The sequence below is a fragment of the Carassius auratus genome, chromosome 8, assembly GCF_003368295.1.
Source record: "Carassius auratus strain Wakin chromosome 8, ASM336829v1, whole genome shotgun sequence".
NCBI classification, from domain to species: Eukaryota; Metazoa; Chordata; class Actinopteri; order Cypriniformes; family Cyprinidae; genus Carassius; species Carassius auratus.
In genome coordinates, this window is record NC_039250.1 from 13,051,357 (window position 1) to 13,076,802 (window position 25,446).

A 25,446-nucleotide genomic window follows, 5' to 3' on the forward strand; every position below is an offset into this window, starting at 1 on the left:
CTGAAGATTTGTGATCTGTTGTGAAACAGTGTTGAAATTACAACTTAACCACTGATTTGTAGCTGTGTCCTCTTTTGACTTCTTTCTTTGTGTGAATATTTGGGTGGTGTTATGCAACTCTTCCCACATCGTGATGTAGAGATGTGGAGACATGTTTAAACAAGGCATTTTAGGTTGGCATGGTAAACATACCTTTATAAAGAATATCTCTTTGGATCTGAGACTTTGCAACTTTACAGATCTTCTTTATGAACCAAGAGCTTGTAACACTCCAAAGAGAAAGAACATTTTTTAAATTGCATCATATGATCCCTTTAACTAGTCACATTTGTGGTGTTCCCAGTCAAAGATAACCGGCCTATAATCAATTACTTGTAGATATCTCATTGTGTTATATTGTCACCAGAAACTGGATTCAATCTTTATATCCAATTGTTTTCTTTCATTTTTCAAGTTTGGTTTTGTGTTTCTATTTTTTTTTTTATAAGCACACATACAAATGTGAGCATAATCAACATGTTCCTGAACACTAGCCGTTTAGTTTACCGTATTTTTCGGACTATAAGTCGCACCTGAGTATAAGTCGCATTCAGTACAAAAATATATCATGATGAGGAAAAAAAAACATATAAGTCACACAATTTTAAAAGCATTTCCAAGAAAAATTCTTGATTAAACATTAAAGCACAAGAGTGTGATAATGCAAATTGACAATTTTTTAAATCTCATATTGTGAAAATTCATAAAAATTATTTCACTCAAAAAATTAGGTGCTCAGTCTCAGATAAATGAGGCCCATGATTAATCAGAAGCACATAGAAACACAAAACCAAAGTCCTAAATGAAAGAAAACAAGTTGACAAAAACAGTGAATCCCATATTTGGTGATACTATAATAAAGCATAATAAGAGATTTAAGCAATTATTTGGAGGCCGGTCACATGATCGTGAACACGACTGTGACAGGAATCCGAACACAAACAGAGGGTTAATTTAAACTTAAATTAAGCAATTGGCTGGACATTGTGAAACACTACAATTGCTATTGATTTAAATAAGTTACTCTGGATACTCACTTGCAAAGAGCCACCTTTAAATATAGCAGGCTTGGGGAGTTCAGTCTCAGTTCTGAGATTTTATCAGTCAGATGTTTATGGTGGCCATGTTGTTATCAGCTAAGAAAACCATTCTAGTTTCTGGAAAAATTTTGTGCAGCAAATAATTGAAGGTGACATTTCATGAAAATCTGACTTTGCCAGGTTTTAATTGTTATGATCAGGTCCCGAATGCATCCACCAACCAAGGAAACGTGAAATTGGTTAACAGTAATTTTGTTTTGGTAGGCCCTTTTTTTTTGCAAGCTCTGAAAAGTCAGATATCGCTCCTGTGGTAACATGGCAAAGGGATCTCATATTATTACCGCCCTTTAATCTTAAACTTCCATACAAGGTGCCATCAATTTGATTTTGCAAGTGACGACGGTGTACCAGCACTAATGCCATGTTGAAAGGTTGAGCAAAACATACCAAGTGTTGTGTCTTTGGCTGCATGGACGAGAACAGAACTGTATTTAGATTCCCAGCCTCAGACTACACAACAGAGCAGAGGATCTATTGATTTATTTACTGTATATTGCTGCTGCCATACAGATCTAAAACCTACACAGAAATAACGACTCTTTTGTAACTCGTGTGTTTTTGACAAACTTGTGTGTGAAAGAGAACTTCGTTTAGTACTCACGTGCTGTGACAGCCGCTTTCGGTCCATGTGCTTCAGATGTGTGCTCTCAGAAAACCTTAAATCAGAAGCTTAAACTAATATAAGCTAATATAAACTAATAGTTTAAAACTATTTCAGCGCGATAAACATAACCAGAACCAAAACAGATGTCTTTAACCGGTCTGAGGTGTAATGGAGGCTCCAACCTGAAAAAGGGGGCGAGAGCAACATCTAATTTGAATTTAAAGAGACAGGCACGAAAACAGCATGTTTCTGCTTCCACTCAAAATAGTTATTTTCAAAATATAATAAATGATCCATGGGGAATTTTGAGCTGAGACTTTCTGGGGACACTAGACACCTATATTACGAAGTAAAAAGGGGCAAATAGGTTACCTTTAAACAATAGCGTGTCTTGAAACACTCAAACTTCAATAAGAAGCAATAGTTGTATAAAAAAAAAACACTTTTTCCTCAACAAAAACTATTGTAGTTAAGAACTGTAATGTTTATATTTCAAGTAAAGTTTACTAACAGCAGATCAGCCAAAAATGGAAATGCACTAATTCAATAGACAACTTCTCACATATAATTCTCATGTTAATAAAAAGATTACCGGAAAAATGTTTAAATATCTGCACTAGTAACCTTATGAGTTATCAAGTTAATACCAGATCACAACACTCATTGGATACATTCTATGCATAAAACTAAAATTAAAGCATATTCACAAAACCATTCTTAAATATTATATTAGCACAAACATTAATTAAACCCCAAAAGGTTTTTATATTAATTCCAAGCAGTGTTTGTTAGATTATACATTTCAGGTTGTACCTTACCTCTGCAAAGGTGCCCAATCTTTTACACACATTCATTAACGCAAAGCTTATTTTAATAAAAATCTATGTAATATTACTGCAAATGTGTCCCTGAAAATAACAGTCATACGAATAACACACTCAGAAACTTATTTTGCATTTCCATTAAGCCAGAATCATTTTTATTGCACATAAATTAAATATTTTTTAGCCTTTTGTCATTTTATTTTTTTCTATTTTTCTATTTTATTTTTTTTTATAAACAAAATCAGAACAAAACTTAACACTCTGGAGATCAAAATGACATTTGCAGTGTGCGAACCATGCATTAAATAGCTCTGAAGTGCTGTTTTCTTTCCCCCGATCTCTGGAACAACTCACAGACCTTCAGTGTGCATGCCTGTAAAATTGAAAAATTAATTGGCTTAGCATGATTAAGACTAGTGATCGACCGATGTATCCGTTTACCGATATTTTTCATAATCGGGTATCGGTTTTGTAATATCGGATTCGCCGATTTACGGCGCCATCTTGTGGCCGTTTTGAGATTTCTGCCATTGCAGCCCGGGCGTCTGAGGAGATCAGTCAACAACAACTCAGTGCACAGGTAAAGTATATGTTCTACTTGGTTTGCTTTAATCAATCAACTTTATTTAACATAAAAGACATGCACAAATGAGATCTGAGACATAAATTCCTGATATAGTTAATTTATGCAGCTTGTTTCTAAACAACTGAGACGAACTCATTGAGTCACGTAGTGTAATTCGTCATGTCCTGCCCCAATAAAGACGTATCTTAACATGAATTAAATAAAACAGACATGAATGAGTGCATGTTGAAAATAAAAGGGCTGAATTTAATTCTCTATCTGTTGTATATGCTCACCATTAGCCAAGAGAAAGTTCGTTCATTTTGCTTAGCAACTGACGGATGATCTGGAGGCTTAAGCATGGCCACTGAATGAAACTTTTTACAAGATTATCTTGTTTAAACACCCTAGATTATATTATCATTTACTACATAATTATTTCGCTAATACACATAAATATACCGCTTTGTGGAAATTATTTATTTATTATCTCCATGCGCGATCGCGGTTGATTGAAGTTATAGTCAAACAGCACTTGGTCAGTTGGCATCTCATGATTTAACGTTAGATTAAATTAAGATCATAAAATGCCAACTGAAAAAAGCTGTTTAACTTTATATAGTCTCGGGAAAAAAAGTTCGTTCATATTGCTCAGCACCTGACTGGGTTGATAATCAGGAAGCCTCAAGCACAGCCACTGCATGAAATTTTTGACAAGATTATCTCGTTTAACCCCCTAAATTATAGAATCATTTGATTTACTACATAACCATTATTTAGTTAATCCAAATATAAATAAATGCAGCTCTGTGGAAATTATTTATAATCTCCACACGCGATCGAGTAGCCCAATTTATAGTTTTGTGTAAATGCATAGATAAGTTACAGCACTTTGTCAGAAAGCATTTCATGATCTAGGCCGACAAAACATAATTATTAAACACTAGTTGGAATCAGTGATTGATAGGAGGATGGGCAAGCCACTTGAATGGTGGAAACAAAATGAGAAAAGGTTCCCCATTCTTGCTCGTCTGTCAAGAAAGTTCCTTTGCCCCCCACTGTCTTCGGTGCCCAGTGAACGAGCCTTCAGTGAAGTGGGAGCCATTTATGAAAACAAAGGAAGCAGGCTTACAGGGCAGAATGCTGAAAGACTCTGTTTTCTACACTAAAACCTAGTTCTGCTTAACTGGGAGTTAATATGTTATAATCATTTTTGTGCTTTATTTTTTTACCTGTTTTTATTTTTTTACCTCATCAAAGCTTTTATTTTAAAACAAAGACACTTAGTAACAGTGCACTTTAATTTTTTGGACTCAGACCCCTCTATTTATTTGTGTATAAATATAAAGTTTTATTTTATTTTGTATGCAAGGAGGGAGTGATAGTTATTAATAAAATGGTTTGTTCAGCTCATTTGTGTTGTAATAATTGTCAGAAACAGAAGTATAACAGTAAATAAATATCGGTTCTGCATATCGGTTATCGGGTACATAAACATGCAAATAATCGGTATCGTATCGGTTATAAAAAATCAATATCGGTCGATCACTAATTAAGACCAAATATCACGACAGACAAATGCACATAGATTACCTGCCTTGCAAAGCTCCCTCATTTTGCTGACAGTTCCTTGGCTTGATGAGCCTGAAGCACAGCTACTGCCTCTTCAACCTACACCGTACAGAAAAGTGCAATGATCAAACAAAATCTGATCTTTGAGACTAAATGTAGAGTAAATGTTTTGAGCAGGTGAACCTTGGAGTGCAGGGATTCTGGAGCCTCGAGCATGTGCAGTAGTTCAGAGTTGTCGATCTCCAGCAACATGCCTGTGATCTTTCCAGCAAGAGTAGGATGCAAGGCCTGGATAAGTGGATACAGCCGCTCGCCTGTATGGCATGCAAACAGTTTGGTCGTTTTCCTCATATTATGATATGACAGCTTATGAGCTATATTCCACACCCATAGCTATCTGCAACTGTACTCTAAAAAGATACTTAAGTTTCGACGGAATATCATCACTCCTGAAAACACCTCACGTTGGTTGTATTGACGGAAGTTAGAGGGAGACGGGAGTTTCCAGGAATGATTATATTACTGTGCCGAGGTCGAATTGCTGCAAAGTGCTCTTCCGCCATATATTAGTCACCATTTTTATCCACTTAAGAAAATCGCCACAGATTATTGTGTGCAACCATACTTATGTAACTACTCATGTAACAGTCTTTAAATAGGGAAAACATGGAAGTCTTTGGTAGCTTCTAAATTAACCCCTGTTTGGATCCTAAAGAAAGAATGGCGCTGAGCTAAACGCCAGCATAGTGGCACCGCACGCTACAGTGATTGAGTGCATTTACTGAGACAGGAGAGGTACATATCAACTCGTCTAAGTTGCGGGAAGAACACAGTGGAATAAGGAAAAACTGTGGCATTTTGCTTTAAACCTTTAAGTGATTGTGTGTGCACGTCTCATACCCAGGAGTTGTTTCTGCTCTTTCAAGGGTGCAACCGCCAGTATTGAGGCAGTAAGGGGCTCCTGGCCTCTCACATGAACCGCCGGCTCTGCAGTTGGTACTACCTAAGAAAAACAAAACAAAAACAGTAAAAGACTGTTAGTTACATTTCTCCATTTAATGCTCCTTAATGTCTAATTACACTGCAGTGGCCTAACACTGGATTTTTACTCTATGTGGTTGTCCTACATTTGAAATTTGCTTTCCTGTTGTCAATTTACAGTATTTTTGTATTTACAGAGACAGCTGGCAAAGTTCACATTGTTTGTGGGGGGTTGTTTTGAGGTAATCTGGGGATCCTGTGTTATAACTGTGTTATAACTGTTATGCAGAGGATTCTCTGCCACCTCCTAACTTTTTTTTTTTTTAAAGGCAAATAAAATGCCTCCGAACTGTCATTTCACAAAGTTTGATATATGTGCATGTTTTAGGCACTTTCTACGTACGCCAGAAATACTTTTTTATAATCCACCTTAATCTTAATTACGTTTAACGATTAAAAATCATTCAAAAATGAGGAACGCTTCACGAATTTGCGTGTCATCCTTGCGCTAAGCTGAAACCAATCTTCGGGGATGTGTTGCGATTTGTTTCACCCGCCCCCTCGCTCGGATTGGCCCGCCGGAGGAATTGTTTCACCATGTCCCGCCTCCGCTTCCCTCGCCCCATTGGCCGGCCGAGGAATTGTTTCAGGCCCCGCGCTCGGATTGGCCGCCGGACGATTTGTTTCACGCCCGCTAGCCCCTCGCCCCATTGGCTCTCGCGAATTGTTTCAGAGGCGCTCGTTGCTCCCATTGGCCGAAGGCTTTGCGCCGGCGATTTACAATTGTCAGAAGCCCCTTAAACAATCAATTTTTCCTGTTTATCTCCTTCGATTTCGCCAGTTTTAACTGAAAAAACACTTCAAAACACAAACGTTTTTTTAAAAACGCACTTCCGCAATTTATCCTGCACAGATTCTGCATTATCGCTACCCTGCAGTTTTGCTGATCAGGTGAGTAAATATATTTTACTCTTTCTCACTTTTTATCTATCGTAAAAAAAAAAAAAAAAAAAACGGCGTTCAACATGCATTTTATCCATGTGCAATGCATGCAAAAAGGCGGGAGGTTAAAAAAAAAAAAAACAGGGTAAAACTGAGTCGTTCGTAAAGTTGTGATGACATTAAGCATATATTTCATTATAAAAAAATACAGTTTCATTCATGATTCTCATCAACACCCAATAAATGTACAGTTTTCTTCCTTTCTTTTTCAAATTATGCGTGAGAAAAACTGTGGAGTCTTTCATAAAGATATAATGACGTTTAACCCGCAAAAAATAGATTTCGGTATAAAGAGTATATTTTCATTCATGATTTTCATCGACATATATATATATATATATTGCCATTTTAAATATGTATAATGCATGCAGAGTTTTTCTGAGACGTTCTTTTGTCCCTTTATTCACATTATGTCAGTTTTAATAATCAACAACTATGAGATGAAAACGAAATTCGTCTAAACAATACAAACATTATTTAAAAAATACTAAACCCTTTATAATGTACCCTTTTCACAAGTTAATTTTTTTATTTGTTTGTTTGTGTGTGTATGCCATGAGTTACCCTTAATAATGAATACATAAATACTTATTTTGTGTATCAGGTTTTCAGTGCATTGTTTTTTATAACATCAGGTGCATTTCTTTACCGTTGCAGAATGGAAAGCAAGCCCAACCTTCGTTTTGAGGCTGGAGAGCTGGTGCTGAGGCCGTCTAAAAAGGCAGCCCCTCTGGAGAAAATCCACCTTTCAGAGGTGGCTAAAGGGGTGCCCTTTGTACCAAAGGACCCTGAGGCTGTGCTGGAGGAGGCCAAGGTCAGGGTTATCCAGGGTGGAGGGTGTCCCTTTGATGACCTGCTGCTGCAAAGTCAAAGTGCCATCCAGTTTGGTCAATACAGAGGGAAAACCTTCAAGTGGATGCTGGAGAATGACCTTGGTTACTCCCTCATGGTCCTGTCTGGACATCAGCGGGAGCGCGAGGCTGGCAGATTGGACAGAGGTGCCCTCATGGCTAATAAAGATGTTTTTCTCAAATATGCCTGCACATTTGAGAAGGTTGCAGAAGCCATCAAAGTGCGCAGGCAGAGAGAGGGAACAATATCTGGCTGTGAGGGTGACTGTCTGGTGGGCTTTGGGATCTACAACAGGCACACCTTCAAGGAGCTCTATGAGGCCAAGGACAGGGAGAGGAAAAGGTAATATATGCTTTTGCTTGCTAATTGTATTGCTCTTTTGTATGTATTTTACTCTAATCATCCATGTATATTATATTGTTGCAGCTATGTGGATTTCATAAAAGGCAGCAAAACCAGTGCAGGCAGCAAGATGGATGCCCTGAAGAAGTACATCTTGCAGAGGGAACAGAAGAAAAGTAGGGCTAAAGGGAGAAAACCCTTTGCATCCTCTGCATCTTCTGCATCCCAGCCTGTACCGCACACTTCACATCTGGCTTCTCCTCCTCCCACCCAAAGCTCCCTTTCCCAGCCAGCTACAGTACACGGTGAGTTTTTAGATTATACCTGGCATAATTATATGCATGTTCTGAGGTAATTATAAATAACATTGTACATTTTCTGCACTCAGAGCCAACAGATGCAGATCTTCTGGCTTCAGCCATGGAGGTGGAGACACAGGGTGAGTGTTTTGTTTTCTTTTGTGTCATATAGTATTATGTAACCATAAATGCCTATAAACGGAAAATAATTAAGTCATTATTACTCATTAGAAAATTTAAAATTACTTCTTCACAGTGCATCAACCACCACCAACCTCAATGCCGATCCACTCACCTCGTTTGGAGCAAAGAGCCGCTCAAAGGCTGGTGTCAGCAGCTTCTGAGGTACAGTATTTATTAGTATATAGTATAAGTATATTATTATTAAATTACTTATTTGTTATTATATAACAAATACATATATTATATTCTTATTATATATAATATTATATATAAATATTTAATTATTAAATTACTTATTTGTTATTATTATTTCTTTGTGTGTGTGTATAGGTTGTTCTCCCTGAGGCCTGGAAGCACTCCCTTCCAAAGGAACAACACGAGTGGATCGGCCGCTCCCTCTTCCGAAACCAGGGTGGAAGGGCAGTGCTGACAGACAACCTGCAGATGTGGTGGTACCCTCCCCAGCCACGTCTGCTGTATCATCAGCCTCCAGCATCGCCGGACGTGTTCTTCACCTGCCCGCTGTGTTTGTGGATGCCCTACAGGATGTGGTCCTACAAGCTGCTCTGCAGCTCACCAGACTGTAGACGGTCCGGTCAGCGACTGACTGCTTGTGGGCTCTACAAGACAGTGAGGCGGGTGCTGAATTTACACGGCTGGTATTTTCTGGCGACTGAATACCTCGAGTGTCAGCGCTGCCATAAAAAACTGGCCGCTTGGTCCTACGAAATCCTGGACCAGCTGGATCCGGCTCACCGCAGGATGTTCCCAGCTATCCTCACTTACCGGTGAGTCATGAAAAAATTTAACTTTTTGTAGGACAAAATACATAGGCAGTTGCAGTTAACTACTACAGTGTTACACCATTAACTAGGCTGTAAGGGTAATCATGCAACTTAATTTACTTTTAAAATAATATTTACTTTTAAAAATGAATTACATTGGTACAGAAAACAAGCCTTATCTTTCTTTTGAAGTTTTTTCACAAGACACTGTGTTTGCCAGTCTAGGTTCGGTTCAGAAATGTGTGAACAAACCTTAATTGAACTAAACTTTAATTTCAAAGGTGTCAGAAAGACTCTTCATTGAACTAAGCTTTAACGTTCGAAGGTGTCAGAAAGACCCTTCATTGAACTAAGCTTTAACTTTCGAAGGTGTCAGAAAGACCTTTCATTGAACTAAGCTTTAACTTTCAAAGGTGTCCGTCTCAGAACAATAGTATTTAACACCTTGAGACACTTTCACCGTTAACCTTTTCAGGAGTTAACGACCCCCCCCCCCTGTTTTATTGTGTGTGGAAAACATCACATCTTTGCTCTTGAAAAAGAAAAACACTTTAGATTAACTTCAAAACACTTTGCCTTGGTTTGTCTGTTTATTGCAACAGGTTCTCTTGTGATATGCATGTGGCAAAGTTGATGAGGGAACGCACTCTCGGCAACAGCGCCACAATGCTATATCACAAACTATGTGAAGAGCATAGTGAGGACTGGATGGAGAGGACCCTGCAATACCTGTCTGTGTGTGACCGGTTTCAGAGCACCAGCACACGGCCTATCACACCTCCACCTCCAATGCCACCTGTACCCACTGCCCAGTGGCTCCTCTCTGTCCACGCAGAGGATGTCCGGTCCCGGTATAGTGAGCTAAAAGCCAGGGTCACCTCTGTGTTTGGGTCCATCCTGAAAATGGACTCCACAAAAAAGGTATCATATTAATCACAGATTATCTTAAATAGATTTGATTCTTTGTATATGTTTGGAGCTCATTGAACTGTTTTGTTTTCCAATAACAGGTGGCCAAAAAACTGGCAGGAGCTGGAGCTGGGACCGCAGCCTGGGTCACCAATGTGGGCAACGAGCACGGACAGGTCCTCATGTCTGTGCTCACCTCACATGAGGGTCAGGGACTGCTGCCCATGACCACGGGCCTGGTGAGAAGGTACCAGGCGGCTGGAGTCGCTCCCCCCACGCTCCTGTATGTGGACAGAGACTGCTGCTCTTCAGTGGGAACATCCAGAGCAGCTGCCATGTTCAGCGGCTGGAGTGATCTGGTGGTTCGTCTGGATGTGTGGCACTTCATGCGGCGCTTCGCTGCAGGTCTGCACACTGACAGCCACCCGCTCTACGGTCTGTTCATGGCAAAGCTCTCTGCCTGCATTTTCGTGTGGGATGAGGGAGATGTGGCCCTGCTGAGGGAGGCGAAAAGGAGGGAGCTGGAGCAAAAGCAGGGCATCAGAGGCCTCACTGAGGAGCAGTTGACCGGCAGGCTCACCTCCAAACAGCTGGCGCAGCACTGTCGTCGCTGCACACGTGGCCTGGAGGAGACAGAGCAGCTGATCGGCCTGATGCTGGAGGCCTTCAGGGACGCCAGGGAAACCATGGGCATCCCCTTGGTGGACCAGGAGAGGATGGACGTCATCTGGGACACTCAAAGGCGCCATCTTTCCTGCATCCAGGACCCTCCTGGAGTGCAGCTGTATACACAGACAGGAAGTGTTAAAAAGGGAGGGCTCACACTTCCTGTGTACCGCTGTGCTCGGGGGTCCACTTCCCTGGAGTCCTTCCACAACCACCTCAACCGCTTCATACCCGGTAAGATTACACACATCCACCTTGAGGTGTGTTTTTGTGAAAGTCTATGTTATTTGTAAATTTAAATTTAAATAAGTCTTAATGTTTCCTCTTTTTTTAAATCAGGGACAAGCGCTAACCTGGAAAATTTCCAGGCTTATCTGCTTGAGGGTTTTGAGCGGTGGAACGAGGACCGGGCCGCTGCTGCTGTCACACATGCTCCCTTGTCGCTGCGCTGTTACAGTGGCTCACTCCAGCACAGCCTCAATGAGCTCAGCCAGCGTCTTCTTGGCTGTAGTCTTGTGCAAGACTACTCCAAGCCAGGAGAGTACACAGGTATGTGTCTATAAGGCCATGTTTTTTTTTTTTTTTTTGGTATCATCTCTTGTAATGCACTTCTTTTTTAAGACTTTGTTTTCTGTTTAATTTTGTTTTGTCAGGTGAGCTCATTGGGGTGGAGTATCTGTGCTCGCAGCAGTCCTGGGAGTTCAGGGAGAACTTTGGGCGGGACCCAGATGTCCCAGACGGAATCCCAGCGGACTTGGGAGACATAGAGGATGAGGGATTTGGGGATGAGACAGAGGAGCAGGACCACACCGTCTCCCCTCTTTCTTTAGTCTCGACCAAGGAAGCTATATTGTTGTCTCGGGATTCAGAGTCACCCTCTCAGTCCTCCCAGGACTTGCCACCAGAGCCCCAGGAAGATGTATGTATGCATACAAGAATCCTTTGTCATGCCATCACTTGGAGGACTTTTTCATCCAAACTAACTGAACTTCTTTGTTCTTGTCAGGTGTGCAGAGGACCAGATGGGACTCCTGGATTCGACAGGGTGGTGGACCTGGCCAGATACCTTGTTGAGCTGAGAGAAAAGCCTTGCGTCTCGGACAGGGAAGCCGCTGACATTGTTCGGCTGTGGGACAGACTGCCGGACAGTGACAGACAGGGTGTTTCCTATCCGCCGAGACATAAGGACAGACTTTTACAAGGCAGGTTCAAGGCGACCCACTCCAAAACCTCCACCTGCCATGGAAAAGAGAGCCTGAAGCGGTTAGTTAAACATTTGCACACTTTTGAGCTGTAAAAATATAAATGACTATGCTTTTTATGCTTTATAATCCCCTAATTTATTTTACAGGTGTGTGCTGGGGCAGGGCTCGGGTCCTGCGCAGTGGCCTAATATAAGTCGGATTGTAGAGGCAGTATGTCTGGAGCTCTGCTCCATTCATCCAGCGGGGAAGGTGAAGTGGGGTGTTTCAATGAACCGCTGGGCTGCCATTCTACACGACTACCAGGCCATTCGGAGACTGGTGGGGAACTGCCCAGCACTGAGGGGACGGACGAGGATTCAGTTGTTTGAGGTCAATCAGCGGACGCTTTCTGTCTGGTAAGTAGTTTTATTGATATTTTATATTTTATTGTTAAAAGTAATTTTACAATTCTCAGATTATGATCATCCTATTAATTGTGTTATCTCAAAAAGGTACAACAACTACAGGAAGAAGCTGGAGGCAGATGTGCTGGCTCTGAGTGTTCCCTTGCCTCAGATCAGCATGGTGTCTCACACCCAGCTTCCTCTAGCCAGGCAGATGACGTCAATGCCCTCTGCACCTGGGTCGTCACTGAAATCTTTCCCCTACGTCGCAAACCCTGATCTGTCAGGTCAGGCCACACGACGTGGGCAGCGACCTCCTCCCCCTGCATCAGCACCCGCGCTCTCTGCTCAAAGGCCAGCGTCTCACTCTGCTCCTCCCGCAGCATCCCTCTCTGCTCCACCCGCAGCATCCCTCTCTGCTCCTCCCGCAGCATCCCTCTCTGCTCCACCCGCAGCATCCCTCTCTGCTCCACCCGCAGCATCCCTCTCTGCTCCTCCCGCAGCATCCCTCTCTGCTCCACCGGCTGCTGCTGCCCTCTCTTCTCCAGGAGCATCAATGAGCAGAACAACTCTGTGGAGGAAGAGGAAAGCAGCAGAGGTTTTTGCTCAAGAGCAAGGGCTGCCCCGTCCCCAGCAACCTGCACGAAAACCATATGTGTGCACTCAATGTGGGCAGCCCAGAAAAAAAGAGTTTGGGCACACCAGGGTGGGCAATTTTTACTTCTGTGCCACAGCAGAGGGAAAGACATTAGGACAGTGGCTGCAAGAAAAAAAGAATGAGGGAAATCCATCTTTGTAAATAGTTTTATTTGTAAATATTGCACATAAAAGAATTTTATATTATTCTATTACCATTTGTTTGTATTTAATAAAGATTGTGTACACTGACCAAAATGATTGTTCTTTATTTCAAAAGTTTTATCTGCCTACATAAAGGACATATAAAGTGTCCTAAATAATTATTACTTAATAATTAACTTTATGTCTGTTCTTTATTTGAGGACATTTGTTTGCCATCACAGAGTTCATGCAAACTGTCATTACAATATTTATTCTTTATTTTAGAACATTTAATGACTTCTTTAGTTTGAGAGCATGTATTTGCCCTCTTAAAGTTTACATCAATAGATCAAAAGCTTATTCAGGTTTATCTGCATAAGGCCATGTTAATTGTCTTAAATGATGGTTCTTTATTTTAGAATGTTTATCTACCTTCATTAATACAATGTTTATATTTCCAAATGATTTTATTTTAGATCATTTATTTGCCGTCATGGCGGTTATTGTCTTGACCATTTATTTTATTTGTGTAGCTTTTTTAATTATTCATTAGCATTCCAATGTTCCGGTTTTCTAAATAAATTATATACACTTTTTTTAAAATAAACTTTATTATAAAAGGTATAAACTAAAGTTTAATTTAATATCAGTACACACTCAGTCTGTTCTTTGTGTATTTATTAAATAGTTCACACTAGAAACAAAATATAAAAATTATAAAATATATAATTGTGAACAAATTACTAAACAAATATATAAATAAAACTGAAAAATAATAGCAGAAACCGTACAACAAAATGAAAGATAAAAGATTTTATTAAATAGTTCACACTAGAAAAACAAATGCTAAATGCAAATTTTAAAACACAGGAATTAACAGTGGAAACAGTACAACAAAATTAAAGATAATAGAAAAAAAATACAAATTATGAAATATATGGTAAGGTAAACATAATACAAATATAAAAAGAAAATTTTAATAAACAGTATAACAAGTAAAAATAGTTTAAAGAAATATATAAAAAGAATATAAATGTAAATTAAATACTAAATACAAATTACAAAAAAATAAACTAAACAAACAAACACTGCACTAAAATTAACATTAAAATGTAAAAAAAAAATCAGTGGCAATTATTTACGGGGGAGCAAGAGACCGCTGCTCTGCCAGCCAAAGTTCCACAGTCTTGCCCTCGTAACTGCTACAAAACGATTTGCCACCGTAGCGTGAGTGACCATAGTCCTTGGTTTTGGGCTGCTGACACAGAGAGCAAGTCAGCGGTTTGCATTTCTTTGGCCTTTTCTGAGGCAGGCCCTGTGCAATTTCTTCCTCTTTCTTTTTCTTCCTCCAAGCAGTTGTCCGAGGCACGTTGTCATAGTTGTCTGCAGCTGCAATCCTCCTCTGATCAGAAAGCCATTGCGATACAGTCCTTCCAGCTGCAGTGGCACAGAAACTTTTCCCCCTAAAGAAACTGTGTCCAAACTCCAGTCTCTTTGGCTGTCCACACAGTCTACAAGGATATCCTTTTGGATCTGCTCTCCGTGGAATGCCTTTTTGTTGCTTTAGGGCCTTTTTGTCCTCTTCGGCCCTCTTTTTCCGTCTCCAGGCTGTGGCCCTTGGTACCCTCTTAAGGGCTGCAGCAGATACAGCCGATGGAGGAGGGAGCACAGCCAGTGATGCGCATGTCGGAACTGTTTAAGGCAAAAATACATAGATTATTACATTAGACATTTGTTGCTTCTTACGTGAATTTATTATTTTACATGCTTTCATAGTCTAAAGATCTCACCTGATACTCTGACGTTTTTTAGCACTGGAGGCCACTGCTGACTGGTGGATGGGGTGGCTTGGAGAGAAGACCTTCTCTCCAATCTTCTCCGGAACCGTCTCCTCCTGTCACTTTCCTCCGAAGAAATCACTGGAGGCCACTGCGGACTGGTGAATGGGTTGGCTTGCAGAGAAGACTCTCTCCGCAGACCTTTCTTAGACTGTCTTGTGGATGGTGTGACTTGGAGGGAAGACTCTCTCCGCAGACCTTTCTTAGACTGTCTAGTGGATGGTGTGGCTTGCAGAGAAGAATCTCTCCGCAGACCTTTCTTAGACTGTCTTGTGGATGGTGTGACTTGGAGGGAAGACTCTCTCCGCAGACCTTTCTTAGACTGTCTAGTGGATGGTGTGGCTTGCAGAGAAGAATCTCTCCGCAGACCTTTCTTAGACTGTCTAGTGGATGGTGTGGCTTGGAGGGAAGCCTTTCTCTCCAGTCTTTCCCGGAACAGTCTCCTCTTTTCACTTTCCTCCGAAGAAATCACTGGAGGCCAATGAGGTTTGCGAAATTTCATTGCTCTTTTTTTTTCTTTTTCAGCATCTGCCCTCTGGACCCGAAAAGCGGTGTTGTCTAGGTCCTCTGAAAGCCTCTGGCGGAATTTCTTCCGCCGTACCTGCTCTCTTTCTGAAAGAACAGGAGGCCATCTCTGTTGTTTTGCCATCTCAGATAGTGCTTAGGTGCAAGCTGTCAATAATTCAAACTGTGGGGCCACAACAATTATACCCAGGTAAATGGGCGGGCCACAGGTGCCCAGGTAGCCACAGGGGGCCCAACAGAGAAGATTGGCCAGGATCTTTTGCGCAGGGGCCATGCTAATCTTCTCTGTATCGTTCCAATTTTAGTATATGTGCTGCCGAAGCAAGCACAAACAGGTAGCCTAGACGTCTGGTATGTATAGCAGTGTCTCCGGTAAAGTTTTCTCGAAGATGGTGAGTGGTTAAACCATGATTTTGTCATTTACCAGGACAATACAAGCACATTTGATGTGTTGCAACATATATATGTCACTATCCACATTCATTTCTGACAATTTAAGCTACATATTTTGTGTCGTTTATGTTTTTCTGCCAAGAAACAGGCAAGCCTGCGAGATAAGGGGCCCCTCTCGACAACAGGATTGGCTCTCAGTGTTGACGCATTCAGGTCATGTGATCTGTTCTCCTGCCCCAGCACTGCAGTTCCCATCCCCCAACGTCAGTCTAGTGACTCGTGAAAGACCATTGTGAACCAAAGTGTAAACCGAAGCACCCACAGACCTTTGTTTTAGATTTAAATTCTTTTGTAAATTTAGAGGCTACAGTGCCTCCATCTGCCACAAGAGAAATCTCCTCCTCTGCAAAAACAAAATGTTTTATAGCCACAAGTTACAGAACAATGAAAAAAAAAATTCCGGGGTCTACATGTACATTAGCAAGATCTTTAACTGAATCTTTAAAGTGAAACTACTTTTAAATGTTATGAAATCTACACATAACTACAGTGAAACAAAAGACGGTTGTCAAAAAGAAAAGTGAGCTAACATGTTAGCATTTGTCACAGTTTGTTTCACAGCTCCACACAATCCTCCTCCACACTACATCTGCTTCCCTCCAGGGGAAGTATTAAGTCTCAAAGTTAGTTGTATCAAATTTAATGCCTTAAAGTAAAATTGTACAAAAAAAGTCTTATGATATCAAGAGGACTTACATTTGGAGACGGAAAGACAAGATTTGCTATATGGCATAATGTGAGGATTAAACTTCAAAAGGAAATTATTCCAATAAATAAATTTAAGCTGCAAGCAGCGATGAAAGGGCCCTTGCACTCAGGCTCACCACCTCCCGGTGGCCATAGAAGAACTGCAAACATTGTGCCATATGCTTATAAAATGGTAAATATTTGTGCCACATTTCCTTCTGCCAATAGGTGGCACTATGATTATAACAATATCAGCATGTAAATGTCTTCAGGGCAGGACTCTTACCAAACATGCAAAGTCTCGAGCAGATCAGACATTGCATGTTTAAGTTAGTGTAAAATGTAATTTCCTGTCGCCAGCAGGTGGCGCTATAATTGAATATTGGCCCTTTAGAGGTGTTCAGGCCAGGACTCATAAAATGGGTGAAGTTTGGGGAAGACTGGTCATTGTATGAATGAGTTAGAACAACTTCCGGTTTCATAGTGTTAATAACATCCTTAAGCACATAAATGTTACTAGCAGAATATTTTGAGAATATTTCTAGCATGATAAGCACACAATGGCATATTTTACGGTGTTGTTAATCGTGCATAAGTGTAAAACATGGCACTTCCTGTTGCCAGTAGGTGGCGCTATAACAAAATGAGCATGTAGATATTTTCAGGCCAGGACTCTAATCAAACTTGTGAAGTCTGAGGCAAATCGGACATTGTACGCTCAAGTTACAGTAATGTTCTGCTTCACTGCATTAATAGCATGCTTTAACACTTAGCTAAGTGTTGCTGCTAGCATGTTTAAACATGCTTCTAGAACTTTGCCAGCCTATTTATCAGTTGTTGATGCTTTTTATTATTTTGCAAGGTGCCCAAAACAGGGTTTACCATGTCACTTCCCAGTACCAGCAGGTGGCGCTATGACTATACCTGAATTTGGTCATGGGTGTTTGTTCAGGACAGAACACCCATCACACGTGTGAAGTTTGGGGCAAATCAGACATTGCTTGCCTGAGTTATAGCAACTTCCTGTTTCACAGCGAAACAAACTTTGTCAGGCCGCCAGGGACACACCCCTTGACGAAAACTCAACTTTCACAATCTGTCACAAAAGGTCATATGATAACCCTCACCAAATTTAAAGGTAATCTGATTAAAACTGTAGGAGTAGTTCGTCAAAGTACGAGGCATGGAAATGGCAAATACTGCACAGAAAATCGTACCAGGAAGTTCAAAATAACTAACTTCCTGTTGGGTTTTGGATTTTGTACCAACAATCTTTTTTTGCAAGTAACTGTGCTACACGTGTACCGATTTTCATGCATGTACGTGAAACGTAGCTCGAGGCGCACTCAATTGAAATTTAACAGGTGGCGCTATTGAGCCATTTAACAAGTGCTGCACATTCAAAGTCCAGGGAAATAGTTTTGTTTCTACCAAACGCTCCACCTGCTGGCAGAAAATTTGCGTTTTCAAAAGTACTTTTGTATACAGAGTTCACAATGCAAAAAAATAAATAAAAATAATAATAATATTCCCCCCCAACATTCTCTGTAAAAACAACAATTATAATTTTATTGTAGACCAATGTAAGATTTGATTATCTAGCATATAATGAAGAGCAAACAAAACATCATGCAGAGTGCATCAGGGTTGCCAAAAGTGTGGTTCCTGAACCCCTGGTGGTTCCTGAGGGAATTGCAGGGGGTTCAAGAGATGGTACATGGATCAGGGTGACCACCCATCCCGCTTTGACTTGCAAAGCATTTTTACCCTTTTTACCCCACACGCAACCATTTATTAAAAAGTGTAATTTTTTTTTTTACACAAATTACAGTAATGCTATTTTTTTTATAACTTATGTAAATATTACTGAAACATACACACACACATATATATATATATATATATATACACACATACATACATATATATATATATATATATATATATATATATATATATATAAATAACACAACATTAATATTAAGAAAATTGCGTTTAAGACACTATATTGGCTGTTTTTACTCTTTCTTCAACAAAAGTCATCTCAAACACTGACATGGAGTGACTGGATGCTGTTTTGTTCCTCAAAATCACCTTTTAAATGATTCAGTTAATGCAGTGACTCGCTTAACAGTGACTTATTGCCATCTGCTGGTAGTTTTAATTTAACATTTAAATTTAAAATATTAGTTTTCAATGTTTTATGTTTAAAATATCAAAACATTTATGCATTTGTAACAGCTGGTTTAAGTATTCCATTGTCCCTTGAAGCTGCATTAAACTGTGTATAAATACATTTTAAATGCCACTTCTAATGCAGCTTCTGTTTCCTCTGCATTGCAAAGATAAATTGTTGATACTGAATTAATTTTGAATTAAATGGTACTATGAACATTGCCCTACACGACTCCTATCTCACACTCGTATTAATTTTACTTGTGCAGGTCTTAAAGTTGAGCTTAATCCTGCAGAAACCCTGTCCCTCACCCGCTTTAGGACATTACAAAGAGGCAGAAAAAATATCCACAAATCTACGGTTTGAGGTTCCTAGAAGCAGTGCAAAACTTCAGTATTTGACCGTTATAGTTTAAGCTGTAATGTCTCAGTTCACCTCTAGAGGGTCTCAAGTATAAGCCATGTGTTTCTCGACAACTAAAGGATGTTAAATCAGAGTTGTGTCGTTGTCTGCCACTAGGTGTCTCTCGAGCATAAGTTATGCCTTTGCTCATCAATAAATGCGTTGATTCGATCTTGTTTCAGTGTTTTACTGCATAAGTGGATAAATAGCGAGTTTTGATCTAATTTTTAATGTACCTATCCTGTCAGCTTGTTGCAATTATTACATCTTATTTGTGGTTTCATGCATTTGAGCAATCAGAAGCCGGAGTTTGAGGGAGGTGCTTGCGGTTCGCTGGACTGTTTGCGTTCTTTCTAACGTGACTTCATGCATCACCGTCATAATACGTCACCCGGATTCTGTATGCACCTTATTGAGGATACATCCTACAGGTGCATATGAATAAATTAGGATGTCATGGTTAAAGTTATTTTCAGTAATTCAACTCAAATTGCTTTCCAGAAGGCCAACAATTCACTAAAAATGGGTTCGTTTTAGAGGTCTAATGAAGTGTTCTAATTTGATGAGCTGGGTGTTATATTAGACAGCAATTTGTCTTTTGAAAATCATATTTCCAATGTTACAAAAACTGCATTCTTCCATCTTAGAAACATTGCCAAGGTACGAAACATGTTGTCTGTTTCTGATGCAGAAAAGCTAGTTCATGCATTCATGACCTCTAGACTGGACTATTGTAATGCACTTCTAGGTGGCTGTCCTGCTACGTCAATAAACAAGCTACAGGTAGTCCAAAATGCAGCAGCTAGAGTCCTTACCAGGTCAAGAAAATATGATCACATTACCCCAAATCTACAGTCTGCACTGGCTACCTATTAAGTTCAGTATCAGTTACAAATTATCATTACTTACCTATAAGGCCCTAAATGGTTTAGCTCCTGTGTACCTAACTAGCCTTCTACCACGCTACAACCCATCACACACCCTAAGGTCACAAAACGCTGGACTTTTGGTAGTTCCTAGGATAGCAAAGTCCACTAAAGGAGGTAGAGCTTTCTCACATTTGGCTCCCAAACTCTGGAATAGCCTTCCTGATAATGTTCGGGGTTCAGACACACTCTCTCTGTTTAAATCTAGATTAAAAAAGCATCTCTTTCGCCAAGCATACGAATAATGTATCTTTTAAATTGTGAGTGTAGTTGCATCTGATCAAATGTGCATTTTTATTTATTAGCTTGGGTTAAACTAATTTTACTTTGTTGGATCAGCAGCTTTGCTAATGATGTCTCCATTTTGTTTCTATGTTTTGCCATGGGATTTACATCCCGTGGTAACTAGGATTTACACAAGCTCCAGTCTGGATCCAGAACACCTGAAAAGAGATGATGCTGACCCTCAGAGGACCTCAGATGATGCTAACCTTGAATCAACAAACCGAACTAACAATTATTGCTACATGTGTGACTGCATCATATAATAACTATTAATTAATAATATTTATAGTTGATAGTTCATATTTTAAATCCTGTCAAATGTGCACAAACTACTAGCTACTACTAAATATTGTAGAAACATAATTTTCTGTAAAGTTGCTTTGTAACGATTTGAATTGTAAAAAGCACTATACAAATAAACTTGAATTGAATGAGATGGATTTTTGTTAAATGTGAGCCAAAACCACCACAATTAAAAGAACCAAAAGACTTAAATTCAGTGCACACAGACTGAAGTAGTTTAATACACAAGTTTCACAATTTGAGTTTAATTACTGAAATAAAACTTTTCCACCACATTCTAATTTATTGAGATGCACCTGTATATGCAAAAAAGCAGATGTGCCCAGAATAAACAAAACAATAAATTGCAGTGTGGCTTATTACATTAAGAAATTGATATTGAAGCACCAGACTGAGATCTCCATAAAGTTCTTCATGGGCAGGGGCTTAAGTGTAAAACATCCATCACTGAGGAGTAATTCCAATACAGCAGTTGCTAGTAAGTAGTACTCACTTGGAAAGAGCTGCACTGAAAACAGAGCAGCTTACTCCGCGAGCTATCAAGTGCTCAGAGTCTGATGATGCTCAGTCTCCAATTGGCTTTTATTTAAGTCCAGTCAGGAGATGTTTATCACGAGCATGTGGTTGTAAAGCGATGAAACCATGGGAGTTTCGGGAAACACATTTTCCAGCACCAAATTAAACTATGACATCCTAAACATTTTGACATGCTACCAATGAAACTGGACACTCAGTACATGCCCCGAATTAGGAAATTCAGAGCTTAAAGACAACTCTGGGTTTCCAACTCTTAGTGACTACTTTGTGGTGATGGACATTCATGTGCTAATAACTTGTAAATACAATATTTCCTACATGTCTTGAATGCACTGATTGCAGTATAGGTCAGAAAAACTGTTCTCTCCAAGTAAACAATTGGGATGTAAGGCATTCATTTTATTTAATTTTTTTAAACGCGCGCACACACTCCCTATAGATTCTTCCCCACGAAAGCTTCCATCATTTAGGTGTTTTTTTTTTTAATCACGTTGATGCAGGTTCCAGTGTTTTTCTAATAGGTTTGCTTTTAGTTATTGGATGCTACAAAAACAGGATGTGGCAACATTGTGAGCTTGTGACTTTAATACAACGGTTCCAGCTCATCGATTACTACTGTGCAGATTCAGACTCCAAATGACATCAGCACAATATACCAGGTATATTTTGGCTTCAACTTTCTACAGTTAAATAAAAGACACATTAAACATTTTTACGGTCTATGATATCAGTCCAATACACTCAATGTTGCATTTCTCTTCAAACAGCCCCTAAAGTAGCACTGGTGTTCTGACGATTTGCACAATTTGAGAAAATAAAAAAAATAGAAAAACCTACCCACCAGATTATGCCTTAACGTCTACACCTACCCCAACCATAAATATCCCCTTATAGTAATGCAAATACAGTAATTATGTGTTGACCAGTATGAGAAAATGGTCAATATTGATGTATGCGCCGTAAGCCCTGATCTAATCTAATCGGTAGGATGCAGTTTCAGGACACCAGGTTCAAAAGGCAAAGCTGCAAGCACCACTCCACAACCAAGTTCAGCTTGAGTACAGAGTGAAAGATAAGTGTGCATGTTACCTGGTGGACGACAGGAGCTGGAGCACTGATGACCTGCTGCACATTTCGGACACCTGCTGAGTACTTGTATTGACTGACTCCTCTGACTACAGCCCCCGCTCCTGCAGTTCTCCCACCTGCAGTCTGCGTGCCAATGTTGGCTAATTCAAGAGAAAAATAATCAGGCACAAGAGATTCTCATTCCAGCCAAAAACAGAACATCTGTCAACTCTAGCTCATATAATTACATGCATTTTAACAAATGGACCAAAGTAATTAAGAGAAGAGATACAACAATGCATTAAGGCCAATTTCACCTTCTAGAAAAATAGATCTTGTAATCAAACACACCTTCAGACACAAGTTTTTGTATCTTTCAGCTGATGTTGTTTTTATACTTTAACCACGCACAAAGCCTTACCCATTCGCTGGGTGTTGTGAACAATGTGAGGAACCTGAGTGGAGGCCTGGCGGACTGTGCTGATGGTGGTGGAGGGCCTGCGGGGCACTGCTTGTCTTACAAACTGAGCTGTGAATGGAGCTAGTGCAGCCAATAACAGAAATTAACTCAAAATACAAAACCACAGAAGCACACTGATGGGCTCAAAAAAAAAAAAAAGAATGATACTGGAGGTAATATTAGTGACTTTACCTTGAGTTCTAGGAGCCTGAGTGGTCCAGCGTGGCACAGGCCGCAGGTTTGGTACAGTATTGTAAAAAGAGCGAACCTGATGCTAGAAATTCAGATATGCATACAAGTTCACACAGCACAAGTAATGCAATCATCATACAAAACCACACATGTAGATTAACCCTTCCACCCACTTGCGGAACAGAGGTCATGTAGTAGCCAGAGCTCTGCTGGTAGGTGGTGGGTATGGCAGGGCTGGGAATGGCACGAATGCTGGCTAATCTCTGCATGTACTGATTGGTGAGGATAGCCTTTCGCTCCTCTTTTCTCTGGGCAAGAGCCACATATAGTGGTTTAGTGCTAACGATACGGCCATTCATCTCAGTCACTGCCTTCGTGGCCTCTTCGGGAGAGGAAAAACACACAAAGCCAAAGCCTCTACTGTGGCCTCCATCTGTCATCACCTATAACCAAATACAAGAAAATCAGAAGCAAGACTTTATGGAATTTCATCATAAAACTGCACAAACAAATGCAAGAATTTCCATTTTTGTCAACTATGATTATGTAATATAATTTTAGGCAAAACCTGCATTATTTTAGCATCAGATTAATCAGTATTTTTAAATTTATATTGATTTTCTTTTTAGAAATTTTTTGTTTTAATTGCTGTTTTTATTTACTTAAAATTAATGATAAAATTCAATCAAACTTAAACTGAAATTTATTTTTATTTCAAGTAACTAAAGTTTATGGTTTTAGTTTAAGGTAATGATAATAATCATGGGTGAAACCTGTTCATTAATTAGAGGGGGAAAAAAAGGTGAGTTGGAATATATTAAATATGAATGGGTTGCATAGTGAAAATTGTTGCAATGTTGCTAAAATAATGGCTAAAATAAAATAGTCTACTTGGAAATCTAATTTCACCAAAATGTAAAAAAAAAAAAAAATCTGATTTTCCAAGATTAAAATGTAACCATAAATATTTTTTACGTTTAATTTATTTGGATGACCCTAAAGCAGAAAAAAGTAACTATAATGTTATAACTAATGTTATGAACTAATGTTTAAAAATGTCTGACTAGCATAACCAATGTCTGATTTTTAAGACTTATCTTGTACTCCTATCAAACTTGTGAATCATTTTTATCATATTTTGTAGTTTGTTATCCTGTTAGCATCGACGTTATATATTAAGTGGAGTATTCTGTTGCACTTTTCATTACCTTTGCACTGGTGATGGTTCCATAAGGAGCAAACTCTTTCCTCAGCTTCTCATCATCAATGCTGTCATCTAGATTTTTCACATAGAGATTTACTCCCTAAAATTCAAGAAACAACGAATGCATTAAAACGGTCCTGAAATACCAACATACAGTTTAGCGTATGCATATCCTTCTCAGATGATTAGGATGATACTGAATTTTGGCTTTTTGCAGATTTATACAAGTTACCATACAGGTAAGCAGAGTTGGGTATGATGCGTTACACACAATAAAAGTTACTGTATTCCAATTATTTTTCCTGGTAACGCAGTAATGTAATGCTTATATGATAAATTAAGGCCTTTGTAATTTGATTACAGTTACTAATGACCCCAAAGAACTAGTTATAGACCGATCTCGAATCTCCCTTTTCTGCCCAAGATACTAGAAAAGGTAGTATCCTCACAATTATATTCCTTCTTAGTAAAAAAAAAAAAACATATCTGTGAGGAATTCCAGTCAGGATTTAGACCATATAACAGAGTTACAAATGACCTGCTCTTATCATCTGATCATGGTTCTAGCTCTCTATTAGTTCTATTGGATCTTGGTGCTGCGTTTGACACGACTGACCACAACATTCTTTTGCATAGACTTGAACACTTTGTTGGCATTAATGGAAGTGCATTAGCATGGTTTAAAATCATACTTATATGACCGCCATCAATTTGTAGCAGTGAATGAAGATGTATAATATCGATCACAAGTGGAGTATGGAGTACCTCAAGGCTCAGTACTAGGGCCGCTACTCTTCATGCTTTACATGTTACCCTTGGGAGATATCATCAGGAAACATGGTTTTTTCTTTCACTGCTATGCTGATGATAATCAGCTCTATATTTCTTTGCGGCCCGGTAAAACACACCTATTTGAAAAACTAATGAAATGCATAGTCGATATAAAAAAAAAACTGGATGACGAGTAATTGCTTACTGCTAAATTCTGAAAAAAAAAACAGGTGTTTAAAAAAAACATTTTGAAAAAACATTTTTCCATCTCAAAAATATATCTAAATTACGGCCTATGCTCTCAATGTCAAATGCAGAAATGTTAATCCATGTATTTATGTCCTCAAGGTTATTGTAATGCTTTATTGGGTGCTTGTTCTGCAAGCCTAGTAAACAAAATACAGCTAGTCCAAAATGCAGTAGGAAGAGTTCTCACTATAACCAGGACCATATTAGCCCAGTCCACACTGCACTGGCTCCCTATCAAACATCGTATAGACTTTAAAATATTGCTTATTACTTATAAAG

At 39.5% G+C, this 25,446-nt stretch overlaps 1 protein-coding gene and 1 pseudogene across 5 annotated transcripts in view; both read right to left on the bottom strand.

The window, feature by feature from the left end:
- Nucleotides 1-2,709: 2,709 nt before the first annotated feature.
- LOC113107325 (embryonic polyadenylate-binding protein-like) overlaps nt 2,710-25,446 on the bottom strand; it is a 28,814-nt gene continuing 6,077 nt past the window's right edge. The window contains exons 8-16 of one of the 5 annotated variants that reach the window (XM_026269745.1): nt 24,152-24,247; nt 23,117-23,386; nt 22,944-23,025; nt 22,713-22,832; nt 22,313-22,452; nt 5,605-5,707; nt 4,888-5,018; nt 4,730-4,803; nt 2,710-2,940 (exon numbers count right to left, since the gene is read on the bottom strand). In XM_026269745.1, coding sequence (XP_026125530.1) covers nt 4,744-4,803; nt 4,888-5,018; nt 5,605-5,707; nt 22,313-22,452; nt 22,713-22,832; nt 22,944-23,025; nt 23,117-23,386; nt 24,152-24,247 — 1,002 coding nt within the window. In that variant the 3' untranslated portion in view covers nt 2,710-2,940; nt 4,730-4,743. Of the gene's footprint in view, nt 2,941-4,725; nt 4,804-4,887; nt 5,019-5,604; nt 5,708-14,166; nt 14,784-14,834; nt 16,251-22,312; nt 22,453-22,712; nt 22,833-22,943; nt 23,026-23,116; nt 23,387-24,151; nt 24,248-25,446 lie in introns of those variants that run through there. The other 4 variants (XM_026269747.1, XR_003292634.1, XR_003292635.1 and 1 more) reach the window with 4 other exon arrangements.
- Nucleotides 15,714-15,783, bottom strand: LOC113108013 (uncharacterized; annotated as a pseudogene).